The following is a 15412-nucleotide window of genomic DNA, read 5'->3' on the forward strand; positions in this document are numbered from 1 at the left end:
ACTTGGAGCTGGGCTAGGAGAGCTGGGCGTGTGCAGAGGCCTCACCCGTGCTGTTGTCAATATCAAAGAGCCCGCTCTGGGCGCCCAGCAGCTGGTAGGTCACCACAGCGTAGACATCCAGGTCTGCATCCAGGGCCAGGACGGGCCCGTTGAGCACCGTCAGGGAGGTCCCTGGGCCGGGGGAGAGGGGTCACTGCAGGGTCAACTTGAGCCCCCGCCCACCCTCCCCCACCCCGCCCCGGTGAGCCATGGCTGACAATGGATGAGAGGAGGGGAGGTGAGGCGGACAGGTTGGGGGGCCCTGGGCCGGGCTGCGGCAGCCTTGGCAGACTGACGCAGATGCTTGGGGAGCAGCCTCAAAGCCCTGCTGGGGAGAAAACACAACAGCAGTGAGCAAGCCCCTCCGGCCCGCCCGGAGCACGCCGGCCTTCCCAGCAGCCTTTGAGGCTGGCCACCACGGGAGGGTCTGGGGGCTCCCTGACGTCCCCTCCCCGTTTGGGGCCCTGTCTAGGTATGCACCTCCGGCCCAGTCTGCCCACATGTGTGTGTACACGATGCTCCAACGGCTGTCTGACCACTCAAGGCTAGGACCCACATGTGTGCACCGGACTCCGTGTTTACACAGCCACAGCACTCACTCTGTAATGCTCGCAGGCCTGGGAGGCCCACGCTGTGCATTCTGCCTCCCAGGCGGTTATATCTGCACATGGAGTGCATCGTGCAGGCACCTCTGTGTATCTCTGCACACGTGTAAGCTGCACATATGCCTCACATGGATGTGCACTGGCACATGTGTGAGCATATATACAGGCAGGTTTAAGATTCATATTCCTACAGGGGAGACAGCCAGCCAGAGACAGGGAGTATCCCAGCTCACCTCTTCCTAACTTAAGACTCCAAGCTCTGGGGGCTGGGGAGGAGTGAGAGGACGTCCTCGGGGAAGCAGTGAAGAGGAGACGCAGTGCACGTGTGCGGGGGAGAGCCACACTGATCTGTGAGGGGCCTGCCCCGCTTCTGATCTCACATGCTCCCTGAGCTCTCAGAAGCCTCCAGGATGCCCTATGCTCCTGGAGCTGGGGGAGCATGAAGAGTGGGCTTACTCCCTCCTGGGTAGCCTTATGGCTAAGTGGCCCTTGAGGAGGGGAAGTGGGGCTCTTCTCAGTCTTGGGGACCAATGACTGCCTCCAACCAGACCTGCGGCCTCCTTGGTGGCCTCTAGGAGCCTGGCAGCCCTGGTCCTCCAGCCCTTCAGAGCTGCACTCCCTTCTCCCCACCACACCCTTCTGCACTTGCCAGCTCTGTGTTCAGCCAGGCCTCAGCTGGGCCCCGAGCAGGCACAAGGAGGTCCTCGGCATCTGAGCTCAGGGGGTGCCTGGTAGCAGCAGGGGTTCCCAGGTGGGCCCAGCACCTACCAGCAGGAGAGTTCTCCATCACCTCCGCCAGGTAGGTGCTCTCAGTAAAGACGGGGTGGTTGTCATTCTCATCCGCAAGAAAGATGAGCAGTAAGTCAAAATCCTGTGGGAGGCACAATGGGGGACAGGCTGAAGGCCATGTTCTGGTCTGGCAAAGTGCTCCAGGGGAGGAAGACTGGGAAGTGGGGTGGGAGGAAGGTCCAGGAAGAGAGGTAGATGATTAAAGAGCCCACACCATGGGTCCAGAGACCTGGGTTCAAGCCCCAGCTATGCCAGCAGCTCACAGGGTGGCCTTGGGCAAATCTTTTCCCTTCCCTGGGACTCAGTTTTCCAATCTGATGAATGGGGATCTTAACTCCTTTTCACAGAGATGTGTGAAGTTCACAGGAGAATGGATGTAAATGGTATTGAGTCATGTTCCATCTCATGATAAGGAAGGACTTCAGCCAGGAAGATGAACCTTAGTTTCCAGATCCTCTTAGCTGGCCTCATGCCCTGGTCAGAGTTCAGTCCGGTACTGCACTTCACACCTTTCAAAAACCACAGGTACAATCCTTATCTCTTGGAACCTCCCCAGTACCCTGGAAGCTTCTTCACTGTAGACATGGGGGAACCAGAGAAGGCGGTGATTACTCAAAGATGCCTGGCAACTTAGCAGCAGGATGGGGCCCAGCAGCCTCCAAGCTTCCTTCCCGTCACTCCATGCTGTTCCTTTCGGGATGCCCCAGGCCCTCCTAAGAGGGCAGGTGTCCGTGGGGGAGGGCGTGACAGCAGGAGGAAAAGGTAGGAGTGAGAGAAGGAAGGAAGGAAGGGAAGGCACAGGGGATGAGAATACTGGCGGTCAGCAAGGACCTCTGGCCTTAAGGCTCCTCAGCCTGTACAGACACGAAAACCAAGGCCCAGAAAGGGCTGAGCCATCAACTGGTCAGAAGGAGAGCTGAGATGAGCCAGACCCTAGGACTCCTGCCCAGGACCCAGACCTCATGGACAGGGAAGAGGGCTGACCCGACCCCTGAATGCACTGTTTGCTTTGCAATACCCATCTCCTCTTAGTAAAGAGAGACAACTTTTTGGCTTTTGAGGGAAAGTGAAGTGAAAGTTGCTTAGTCATGTCCGACTCTTTGCGACCCCATGGACTGTAGCCTGCCAGGCTCCTCTGTCCATGGAGTTTTCCAGGCCAGAATACTGGAGTAGGTAGCTATTCCCTTCTTCAGGCTCAGGGAATCAAACCCAGGTCTCTCAACTCAGGAATTGAACCCAGGTCTTCCACATTGCAGGCAGTCTGAGCCACCAGGGAAGCCCTTTGAGGGAAAAGCCACCTGGAAAATGTAACCCTTTTGGAATCCCAGAGTACATGCTGTGAGTACAGGTACCCCCTGCCCTGCTCGCACCCTCCCCCTCCCCCCAGTCCTGTGTGCCCAGATATCAGTGGTTTGAGGAGAAAAGATGCTAGCTGGTGTTTACTGAGTGTTTGCCATGTGCCAGGCGCTGGGCCAAGGACTTTACAGGTATTGGCTCCTTCGAGGCCTCGCCATGACTTTGGTGTGTGTCCACTTAGCAGAAGAGAAAGTAGACGCTAAGGAAAACTGACTTGCCAAAGCCACACACCCACTGACAGGCGGAAATGGGATTTGAACTGAGCCGTTGCTTACTGTAAATGCAATGCATCTAAGCACAGGCCATGCCACCTGGATAAATCCAGTGGAGCCGTGCCCCTCCCCCACCCCATCCCCTGCAGTCTCACCCTCCTGGCTATGCGTGGGTTCTCTGGGTTGTCCTTCACGGAGATGGTCAGCCTGTATTCTGGGATCCGCTCGCGGTCCAGGGGCCGGTTCACTGTGATGATCCCTGTCTGGGATGTAGAGACTGGTGAGTTGAGGGGTGACTTGTCCCCCACTTTGGGCTCTGGCTCACCAAGGCCCAACTGCCCTGCCTGCAGGAGTGTCTGTGGATGACCTCCCTAAATCGCTAAAGATACAGTTTGGACAACCACAGTGGGTTAGCAGGCCAAGAGTGCCCCCCTTCCTGAGAGGGATGGTCCTTCGGAGGACTCCAGGGGGTCAGCAGCTAGTAACACTCCAAGAGGCCACGTGAGGACTTCTTGGTGCACCTTGATGCAAACAAGGGGCACCAAAGCTCTGGTCTCATCTCTGCACATGACAAGCCGTGGGGTGACAGGGGTCCCAGAAGTGGCTCACTTAGGAATCCAAGACTCCACGCTTTCCAGACCCCCAAATGCCAATCGAGGGCAGAGACTTGAGGAGGAAGTGGAACCAGCAGAAACCCAGACAGTAGAGTAGCAAAGCCCCTAGGGCAGGGTCCTCTCTTTTAGCAAAAATCCTGGGGGCTTCCCTGGGGTCAGACTTGGCCCTACCGTGGCATTGATGGAGAAGGCCCGCTCTCGATTGCCTGCAGTGATGTTGAAGGTGAGGAGGGCGTTGCACCCGCTGTCAGCGTCGCTGGCCAGGATACGAGCGACGAAGCTGGAGATGGGGCTGTTCTCACTGATGGTGACATTCATGGGCAGGTTGAGCAGCACAGGGTCATTGTCGTTAATGTCCAGCACCCGGATCCCCACCAGCATCTGAGGCAGGTCAAGGGGGAGGAGGAGGTGAAGGAGGAGGACCAGGAGAGAAGGGGGTCTGGGGGAGATGGAGGGAGGGAGAGGAGGAAGAGAAAGGGACGGTGGACATGGTGGCCAAGGAGACAGTGGAGGTGGGGGCAGATGCAGCAAGATGGCAAAGAGGTGGCACCTGAAGAGGGAGAGGCGCCTCTGGTCATGGGGAAGAAAGAGGAAGAAAGGAAAATGATAAAGGCGGCAAGAGGATGAAAGTGAGGATAAGAGGGAGGCAGAAAAGGTAAAGAGGCAGGGTGCAAACAGCAGTGACAGGTGCAGAGGCCTGGCTGACAGCAAAGTCTCCCCTGGGAGCGCCGAGCGGCCGTGGCCGCCAGGCCCAGCCTCCACAGGTGAGCCCCACAAGGACTCGCAGGTCTGTTAGCGGCCCTGAGGGCCTGGACTGGCTCTAGAGCAGCCTGAGGCCGCTCTGGGCGTGAGGGTGGCAGTGTTTAGAGGCGTCTCTGTGGAGAATTCCGGGGGTGGGGAGGTGAAGCCAATGGTACAGGGCCCCCAGACTCACCGTGGAGCTGAGCGGGGGCACCCCTCTGTCTCGGGCACAGATGGTCAGGTTGTAGAAAGCAATGGCCTCCCGGTCCAGCTCCACATCCTTCCGGACCCGCAGCACCCCCTCCACGGGAGAGATCAGAAACTCCCCTGGGTGTTGCCCAGGAGAGGCTAGAGTCAGGGGAGAATGGCCAGGAGTGGTGGGGAGCCCAGGCCTCTTTCCGCTTCCTCCAGTGAGCCTTACAGTCGAGGCAAGGGGTCTCCAGCGCCCCCAGCTTCAGGACCTGCCAAAGGCTGGGACACGCAGGCGGAGGGGAACAGGTAACTGCTAGGGTACAAGCAGACAGGGGCCACTCAGGCCCTGGCAGCCCTGACCACCTGGGTATGATGGTTATGTTGAAAAGTGGGGGCTCCCTTTCTACACAGGCATTCGTTTTCTCTCCACCCTTGATCAGAAATCAATGAATGAAGGTATCGGAAACTTCATAATATGCTATTCTTTCCAGATAGCTCATCTTGCAAAACAGGATACTGGGGAAGGGCAAAGCTTACCACAGAGGAGCACCCTGCCAGTGGTGAGGCACTAGGGAGGATGGAGTGGGAGGGACTGAGGACGGGGAGCCCCCAGCTGCCCTCCATTCAGCTCTGGTACTGAGCCAGGTGGCGAGCAGCCAGGGATCTCCCGGGCCTGTGGCCACCCCTCAGCCCCTGGTCGGCCCTGACTTCCTTTCTCTGAGGTTTCTGAGGCCCCTCAGCTGGCCCTGTGGCCTCAGTCCTTGTCTTGGCCTGGCTGAGGGGCCAGATGTCTGGGAATGCCTAGAGTAGAGCCTCAGATTCTCAGGCTCTGAACGGGAAGAGACCTCAGACACCATCCCGTGTCCTTTGGAAAATGAAATGGGAAAGAAGGCTGATGGTTCAAGCTCCCACTGCAAGTTAACACAGCAACTGGACTCAAACCCAGTGCTCTGCATCTCAGCTCAGTGCACAAGGGCCTGAGCACTCAGAGCTGGCCAGGGTGGGAGGCGTAAGGTCAGGGAGGGAGTGGAGGAGAAGAGCAGGGGCGGGGGAATGCCAGGGGAGTGAGTGGGGTCCCAGCTGGATGGGAGCGCTCAGGGGGCTGACAGTGAAAGATGAACAAGGGAGGAGCAGCAGAGACCCTGAGGAAGAGGGGCTCCTCTCCATGCACTCCCCCAGGAAATGCGGACAGGGAGAAAGTTACTTCCTTCGCTTTCCCTTTTGACATTTAGGGGCAGAGGCTCAGGGTGGGGCACTGACTTGCTGAGACACATAGCCTCAGGGTGCGGTAAGGACAGAGGCCCAAGCTCCCCAACACTTTGCTCTGCCTGCTCCTCCACATCCTACCTCATAACTCTCTGCCCCCAGCTCCCACTGCTCTGATTCACCAAAACAGCCCATCTGAGGCCCACCTGCAGCTGGGAGTTCCCACCAGCCCTTCCTGCTCCCAGTGGCCCTATGGGCTACACCCTGCTTAGCGGGGGGCGGAAGCTGCTTGAAACAGGATTTCCTGAGCCCGATAGTCCAAGGTCTCCAGAGGACTGGGGATTCCCTTTGTAGGGGTTTCCCAGCCCTGTCTCAGAACCTGGCCATGTGTGAGCAGATGGCCAGCTGCCTTCTTTCCAAAGACAGCCACCTCCTGGAAGAAAGGGAAGAGGTTCTGAAGCTCAGGGGAGCAGGCTTGAGGTGATGGGGGCTGGGCCCAAGCTAGAGCCGCATGAGGTCAGATCAGTGAGGCAGTGGGCAGGTCAAAGGCCCCCCACACTGCAAGTTATCCTCCTCAGAGCTTGCCCTGGGGCCTGAACTCCCCATCACTCCACTGCTTCTGGAGACAGAGGTTTAAAATCAGAGGCTTTCCAACAGTCATATCCAGGTATGCATGCTGACTCACTCCTATGTGCCCTTGGGCATGCGATTAAATCTCGCCTTCATGTTCTCATCTGAAAAATGGGCTAATAAGGACAGGCCATTGCAGGGTGGTGCTGGTACTGGACAAGGCCCCGTTCATCCTGTGTGCTGGACCCACCGCAGCTCTTTATATCATTAGGGGAACCCTGAAAGGGAGCCCAGGCAGCCCTGTGAAGAAGCTGGGGGCTTACACAGAAGATGAAGATGTACGAAAGGGGTCCCAGGAGTGGACCTACCACAAGGGGTAGGATGTAGGTTCTGAGAAGGCTGGGGCTGGTGGCAGAGGCACAAGCGATATGGCCTGTTTCCCAAGTGCTCTTTGACCACGTGTCTCCTTGCAGCTTAGTGGGGCTCCAGTCTCCCCCCAGCAGGAGCCCCCTCCATGTTCAGACTGCAGTGGTGGGAAGGTGACCTTGAGGCTTGGTGGCCTGGAGAGCATCCCTTCACCCACAGTGTCGCTAAACCAGCTTTCTGCAGAAAATAGCACCCCACCCCCTGATTTACCAACATGGTGTCAGTGAACCCAGAGCTGAGGAGAGAGATGGGGAGGGGATGTTGTGACCTGTGCCAGCTGCTCCATCAGGGCACTGTCAGCCTCCCCACCCCTCCCAGCCTCTGCTCATCTCCTCTGGAGTGGGGGCTCTGTTCAGTGACCAGCCCCCCCCACCGCCGCCAGGTTATCCTTGGGCTCTGAATGTCTACTCTTGGCCTGCCTCCATGAGGCCCCAAGTTCCTGGGCTGGCCCCAGTCACGTGTACATCTAACCCAGGAGGCTCTGCACAGGACTGCAAAGGCCGGTGCCAGGGAACAGTTTGCTGGCCATGTGTGTGAGTCCTGCACCCTAGAGGCAGGTGCAGAGAGGGCCCCTGTCTGGGAGGGGGCACAGCTGCCCACCCAACACCCACCTGTCAAGCAGGCTCTGGCAGCCTCCTGAACAGGAGCAGGACTCCTGTTAAGTGACAGCACCTCTGTGTGTGACAATAGCAGAGAAAGGCCCAGGCTCTGCTGGCTGCAAAGCAGGAAGGCACAGAGTGCTTGGCCAGAGAAAGGACTTTTTGGGACATGACAGAGTGACATATCAGAACAGAGTGACCCATCCCAAGCTCTGGACAGCAGGGGCTCCAAGTCTGGCCTTACAGAAGTAGATTTGCTTTTATAGTCTCTTAATTGAAAATTCATCCCAGGCTCTATTCTCCTCTGTCAGCCAGCTCAATGCACTCCTCTCATCTCATGCCTTCATATATCTCTGGGGTGACTACTCCCAAATACCTCTCTCAACAGCAGACTTCTCTCCTGAACTCCTGGTTTGTATACCCAAGCCCTATCTGACATTATATCTGCTACTGTGGGCAAGAATCCTTTAGAAGAAATGGAGTAGCCCTCAGAGTCAACAAGAGTCTGAAATTCAGTACTTGTAGGCAATCTCAAAAACAACAGAATGATCTCAGTTTGTTTCCAAAGCAAACCATTCAGTATCACAGAAATCCAAGTCTATGCCCTAACCACTAACACCAAAGAAGATGAAGTTGAACTGTTCTGTGAAGACCTACAAGACCTTCTAGAACTAACACCAAAAAAGGATGCCCTTTTCATCATAGGGGACTGGAATGCAAAAGTAGGAAGTCAAGACATACCTGGAGTAATGGACAAGTTTGGCCTTAGAGTACAAAACGAAGCAGGGCAAAGGTTAACAGAGTTTTGCCAAAAGAACACACTGGTTATAGCAAAAAAACCCTCTTCCAACAACATAAGAGATGACTCTACACATGGACATCACCAGATGGTCAATACCGAAATCAGATTGATTGTATTCTTTGCAGCCAAAGATGGAGAAGCTCTACAGAGTTAGCAAAAAAAAGACCTGGAGCTGACTGTGACTCAGATCATCAGCTCCTTATTGCAAAATTCAGGTTCAATTTGAAAAAAATAGGGAAAACCTCGAGGCCATTCAGGTATGATCTAAATTAAATCCCTCATGATTTTACAGTGGAGGTGACAAATAGATTCAAGGGATTAGATCTGGTAGACAGAGTGCCTGAAGAACTATGGATGGAGGTTCATGACACTGTACGGGGGTGGTAGCCAAATCCATCCCCAAGAACAAGAAATGCAAGAAGGCAAAGAGGTTGTGTGAGGAGGCCTTACAAATAGCTGAGAAAAGAAGAGAAGTGAAAGGCAAAGGAGAAAGGGATAGATACACCCAACTGAAGGCAGATTCCCAGAGAATATCAAGGAGAGATAGAAAGCCTTCTTAAGTGAATAATGAAGAGAAATGGAGGAAAACAACAGAACAGGAAAGACTAGAGATTTCTTCAAGAAAACTGGAGATACCAAGGGAACACTTCATGCAAAGATGGGCACAATAAAGGACAGAAATGGCAAGGACCTAACAGAAGCAGAAGAGATTAAGAAGAGATGGCAAGAATAGACAAAAAACTGAACCAGTTCAGTTCAGTCGCTCAGTCATGCCTGACTCTTTGCAACTGCATGAACTGCAGCACACCAGGCCTCCCTGTCCATCACAGACTCCCGGAATTTACCCAAATTCATGTCCACTGAGTTGGTGATGCCATCCAGCCATCTCATCCTCTGTCATTCCCTTTTCCTCCTGCCCTCAATCTTTCCCAGAATCAGGGTCTTTTCAAATGAGTTCATGGAATATGACTTTTGGCATAGTCAATAAAGCAGAAATAGATGTTTTTCTGGAACTCTCTTGCTTTTTCCATGATCCAGCAAATGTTGGCAGTTTGATCTTTGGTTCCTCTGCCTTTTCTAAAACCAGCTTGAACATCTGGAAGTTCACGGTTCACGTATTGCGGAAGCCTGGCTTGGAGAATTTTGAGCATTACTTTACTAGCGTGTGAGATGAGTGCAATTGTGTGGTAGTTTGAGCATTCTTTGGCATTGCCTTTCTTTGGGATTAGAATGAAAACTGACCTCTTCCAGTCCTGGGGCCACTGCTGAGTTTTCCAAATTTGCTGACATATTGTGGGCAGCATTTTCACAGCATCATCTTTTAGGATTGGAAACAGCTCAGCTGGAATTCCATTTGCACGTAAAGGTAAGAGAAACCCAAGTAAGATGGTAGGCGCTGAGAGGGTGTCAGAGGCAGACACACTGAAACCACAATCACAACTAGCCAATCTGATCACACGGACCGCAGCCTTGTCTAACTCAATGAAACCAAGCCATGCTGTGTGGGGCCACCCACGATGGACGGGTCATGGTGGAGAGGTCTGACAGAATGTGGTCCACTGGAGAAGGGAATGGCAAACCACTTCAGCATTCTTGCCTGGAGAACCCCATGAACAGTATGAAAAGGCAAAAAAGATAGGACACTGAGAGATGAACTCCCCAGGTTGGTAGGTGCCAATTATGCTACTGGAGCTCAGTGGAGAAATAACTCAAGAAAGAATGAAGGGATGGAGCCAAAGCAAAAACAACACCCAGTTGTGGATGTGACTGGTGATAGAAGCAAGGTCCGATGCTGTAAAGAACAATATTGCATAGGAACCTGGAATGTTAGGTCCATGAATCAAGGCAAATTGGAAGTGGTCAAACAGGAGATGGCAAGAGTGAAAGTTGACATTCTAGGAATCAGTGAACTAAGATGGACTGGAATGGGTGAATTTACTCAGATGACCATTATATCTACTATTGTGGGCAGGAATCCCTTAGAAGAAATGGAGTAGCCATCATGGTCAACAAAAGAGTCTGAAATGCAGTACTTGGATGCAGTCTCAAAAACGACAGAATGATCTCTGTTCGTTTCCAAGGCAAATCATACAATATTATGGTAATTGAAGTCTATGCCCTGACCAGTAATGCTGAAGAAGCTGAAGTGGAACAGTTCTATGAAGACTTATAAGACCTTTTAGAACTAACACCCAAAAAAGATATCCTTTTCATTATAGGGGACTAGAATGCAAAAGTAGGAAGTCAAGAAACACCTGGAGTAAAACCAAGGCAAATTTGGCCTTGGAGTACAGAATGAAGCAGGGCAAAGGCTATTAGAGTTTTGCCAAGAAAACGCACTGGTCATAGCAAACACCCTCTTCCAACAACACAAGAGAAGACTCTACACATGGACATCACCAGATGGTCAACACTGAAATCAGACTGATTATATTCTATGCAGCCAAAGATGGAGAAGCTCTATACAGTCAGCAAAAACAAGACCGGGAGCTGACTATGGCTCAGATCATGAACTCCTTATTGCCAAATTCAGACTTAAATTGAAGAAAGTGGGGAAACCACTAGACCATTCAGGTATGACCTAAATCAAATCCCTTATGATTATACAGTGGAAGTGAGAAATAGATTTAAGGGACTAGATCTGATAGACAGAGTGCCTGATGAACTATGGACGGAGGTTCATGACATTGTACGGGAGACAGGGATCAAGACCATCCCCAAGAAAGAGAAATGCAAAAAAGCAAAATGGCTGTCTGAAGAGGCCTTACAAATAGCTGTGAAAAGAAGAGAAGCGAAAAGCAAAGGAGACAAGGAAAGATATAAGCATCTGAATGCAGAGTTCCAAAGAACAGCAAGGAGAGATAAGAAAGCCTTCCTCAGCCATTAATACAAAAAAAGAGAGGAAAACAATAGAATGGAAAAGACAAGACATCTCTTCAAGAAAATTAGAGATACCAAGGGAACATTTCATCCAAAGACGGGCTCATCAGAAATGGTATGGACCTAACAGAAGCAGAAGATATTAAGAAGAGGTTGCAAGAATACACAGAAGAACTGTACAAAAAAGATCTTCACGACCCAGATAATCACGATGGTGTGATCACTCACCTAGAGCCAGACATCCTGGAATGTGAAGTCAAGTGGGCCTTAGGAAGCATCACTACGAACAAAGCTAGTGGAGGTGATGGAATTCCAGGTTGAGCTATTTCAAATCCTGAAAGATGATGCTGTGAAAGTGCTGTACTCAATGTGCCAGCAAATTTGGAAAGCTCATTAGTGGCCACAGGACTGGAAAAGATCAGTTTTCATTGTAATCCCAAAGAAATGCAATGCCAAAGAATGTTCCAATTATTGTACAATTGTACTTATTTCACATGCTAGGAAGATTATGCTCAAAATCTTTCAAGCTAGGCTTCAGCAGTATGTGATCTGAGAACTTCCAGATATACAGGCTGGATTTAGAAAGGCAGAGGAACCAGGTATCAAATTGACAACATCCACTGGATCATAGAAAAAGCAAGAAAATTCCAGAAAAAGGCTAAAGCCTTTGATTGTCTGGACCACAACAAACTATGAAAAATTCTTAAAGAGATGGGAATACCAGACCACCTTACCTGTCTCCTGAGAACCCTGTATGCAGGACAAGAAGCAACAGTTAGAACTGGACATGGAACAAAGGACTGGTTCAAAATTGGGAAAGGAGTATGTCAAGGCTGTATACTGTCACCCTGCTTATTTAACTTATATGCAGACTACATCATGTGAAATGCCAGCCTGGATGGATCACAAGCTGTAATTAAGATTGCTGGAAGAAATATCGACAACCTCAGATATGCAGATGATACTACTTTAATGGAAGAAGGTGAAGAGGAACTAAAGAACTTCTTGATGAAGGTGAAAGAAGAGAGTGAAAAAGCTGACTTAAAACTCAGCATTCAGAAAACTAAGATCATGGTATCCAGGCCCATCACTTCATGGCAAACAGGTGGGGAAACAATAGAAACAGTGGGAAACTTTATTTTCTTGGGCTCCAAGATCACTGTGGACAGTGACTGCAGACATGAAATTAAAAGACGCTCGCTCCTTGGAAGAAAGGGCAAGGAAATGAGAAACCGAGACAGCGTATTCAGAAGCATAGACACCACTTTGCTGACAAAGGTCCGAATACTCAAAGCTGTGGTTTTTCCAGTAGTTATGTGCAGGTGTGAGAGTTGGACCATAAAGAAGGCTGAGCAACAAAGAAATGATGCTTTCAAACTGTGGTGCTGGAGAAGACTCTTGAGAGTCCCTTGGACAGCAAGGAGATCAAACCAGTCAATCCTAAAGGAAATTAACCCTGAATATTCATTGGAAGGACTAATGCTGAAGCTCCAATACTTTGGCCACTTGATGCAAAGAGCCAACTCAGTGGAAAAGGCCCTCATACTGGGAAAGACTGAGGGTAGGAGGAGAAGGGGGCGACAGAGGATGAGATGGTTGGATGGCATCACTGACTCAATAGACATGAGTTTTAGCAAACTCCGGGAGATGGTGAAGAACAGGGAAGCCTGTTGTGGTGCAGTCCATGGGGTCACAAAGTCAGACATGACTTAGCAACTGAATGACAATCTGACATCTCAAACCTAACCTCACCTTTCCCATTCCCCCAACCCACTTTTCCTACTCCTCCTGCAGTCTTCCCATCTGCTAATAGCACAGTTGCTCAGGCCCCAATCTTAGTGTCATCTGTGAGTTACATCTCACATCCTGTTGGCTGTCTATGAAATACACTAGAGTTCTCACCATCTCCAATGCCGCCTCCCTGGTTTTAGCTTCACATCTCTAGCCCGAGTGACTGCAAGGGGCTCGTATCAGTCATTCCTTAACCTCTATTCTCTGTTCTGAGCTCAGGAACTGGAGTGCTCCTGTTGAAATTCAGGTCAAATCATATCCCTCTGGTGCTCAAAGCTCTCTTATGCTTCCCACGTCACTTGGAGAAGGCGACATGTCTTCACAATGGCCTGCAGGACCCAACAACATCTGGCTCTGTTACCTCTCTGATCTCATCTCTTCCTACTCTTTCCCTTGTTGGCTTCATGCCCGTCACTGGGCCTTTTTGCTCCTCTGTGAATAAGCCAGGCACACTCCAACCTGAGAGCCTTTACACTTGCTGCTCTCTCTGTCTACCATGCTCTTCCCTGGATATCCACATGACCCATTCATCACCTCCTTCAGGTCTTTGCTCAAATGTCACCTCCTTGCACAGGTCTTCCTTGAGCGTTCTAAAACTGCAGCTGTTACCCTGGCACTCCCCATTCTCCTGGCTTTATGTTTCTCCATAGCACTTCCCTCTGCTGCTGCTAAGTCACTTCAGTCGTATCTGACTCTGTGCGACCCCACAGACGGCAGCCCACCAGGCTTCCCTGTCCCTGGGATTCTCCAGGCAAGAACACTGGAGTGGGTTGCCATTTCCTTCTCCAATGCATGAAAGTGAAAAGTGAAAGTGAAGTCGCTCAGTCGTGCCCGACTCTCAGCGACTCCATGGACTGCAGCCCACCAGGCTCCTCCATCCATGGACCTTCCAGGCAAGAGTACTGGAGTGGGGTGCCACTGCCTTCTTAGCACCTCCCAATAGACAAAGTCATCTACTTAATCAGTTATGTTCATGGCCTGTATCTTCCAACCAGAATACATGTTCTATAAAGGTAGGGATTTGTGTCTGATTTTTTTTTTTTTTTTTTTACCATTCTGTATACTCAGCGTCTGGAATGTGATCAGCAAATATGGTCAATAATATTTATTGAGCAATCAATTAAAAATTAGGATGTTTCACAATGATTTGGATTTCCATCATTTCTTTATAAAAACGGGAAGTCCTCACCCCTGGGTCTGCATCAGTCTGACCCCATTGGCTGCCACAGCCCCCTGGCTCCCTATTCTCTAGCCCAGACCTTTCCCCCCATGTATGCTCCCTGCACTGCCCCAGTAGGCCTTGAGTTTGGGATTCCTACTCCACAAGAGTGAGTAAAAACTATCTTGAGAAACTGCTCTGGCCAGGCAAACACTGCTCTTCAACTGAGGGGATCAGCCAAGGCAGCTGTGCAGGCCATTAAGGGATGACGATGAGGTGTGCAGAGAAGTCTGGGTGCTCCCTCAGGTGTGCATTTGGAGGGTCCTGAAGGTCTGGGGCAAGCATGCTTGTCTTTCCTTCTTTCCTCTTCCCTGGAGCCTTTACTCTGGGGATGACCCAGGGTGTTTTCTATCAGATTCTCAAAGGAGACTGTGACCTTCCAAGGCTACCAGCCTCTACTCCCAGATTTCAGGGTGTTCTCACCATATTCCTGGGATGAGTTTATTTTCATTATCTTATGGATGGGGAAACTGAGGCCCAGAGAGTGCAAGATCACACAATTCCGGGGTAAACTACCATTAGCAGTTAGAAAGACCTTTCTCATCCAATTCCTGAGTGGGGTCAGGGAGAGGCCCACTGGGTCATGCCACCCTCATCACCAAGCTCAGGCCCACTCACCCAGGGGGTCTCCATCCACGATGCTGTACTCCACCTGCCCATTGGGGCCTGAGTCCTGGTCATGGGCTAGGAAGGTCCACACTCTGGGTCCTGGCTGGCCCTCAGTGACATCAAATGGCCCCTCGTAGTCTCTGGGGAAGGTGGGCGCGTTGTCGTTGATGTCATTCACGTTCACAAGCACCTGAGACGATGGGCGAGCTTAGTCAGGACGGATCCCAGTCAGCCCTGTTATCTGTAAACTGGACCTGACAATTCCGCTTCCCAGGCTGATGTAAGGATCATACTGCTTGATGGGTGTGGGAGGGTCTTTGAAGCTATACATGTAGATAAATTATTGTTATTCTCAAAGTCTTTCTATGGGCAGAATAATATTATGAATAATAATGCTATGAACTTCTACTTATTGCTGTACTACGGTCATTTTATCTGGTCTTATTTTCTGCTCCCATACTCTGAAACAATGTGTATTATCCCCCATTTACAGAGGAGGAAAGTGAAGCTCAGAGAGGTTAAGTGACTTGCCCAGAGTCACAGAGGAGATAGAAGACCAGGAACATGAACCCCTGCTGGCTTGACCAGAGTCTGTGCTCTCCCCATGAAGGGGAGAAAGGCAGGCATACTCATCTGTCTCACAGCTGCAGCCACACCGAGGTGCAGTAATCTCAAAGTCATACTGCACATTTGGGTGAGTTGCAGAGACCAGGACAGGGCTTGTGGATTGAGGTGTTTCTCCTGAATAGTCTTTCCCTACCC

At 51.2% G+C, this 15412-nt stretch overlaps 1 protein-coding gene across 2 annotated transcripts in view; it reads right to left on the bottom strand.

Moving 5' to 3' along the window:
• Positions 1-15412, bottom strand: part of LOC102264815 (cadherin-23) — an 80542-nt gene that overhangs the window by 22459 nt on the left and 42671 nt on the right. For both annotated transcript variants that reach the window (XM_070364711.1, XM_070364710.1), the window contains exons 7-12: positions 14660-14840; positions 4550-4683; positions 3787-3996; positions 3157-3264; positions 1413-1515; positions 46-171 (exon numbers count right to left, since the gene is read on the bottom strand). In XM_070364711.1, coding sequence (XP_070220812.1) covers positions 46-171; positions 1413-1515; positions 3157-3264; positions 3787-3996; positions 4550-4683; positions 14660-14840 — 862 coding nt within the window. The remainder of the gene's footprint in view (positions 1-45; positions 172-1412; positions 1516-3156; positions 3265-3786; positions 3997-4549; positions 4684-14659; positions 14841-15412) is intronic.

The sequence above is a fragment of the Bos mutus genome, chromosome 28, assembly GCF_027580195.1.
Source record: "Bos mutus isolate GX-2022 chromosome 28, NWIPB_WYAK_1.1, whole genome shotgun sequence".
NCBI lineage: Eukaryota > Metazoa > Chordata > Mammalia > Artiodactyla > Bovidae > Bos > Bos mutus.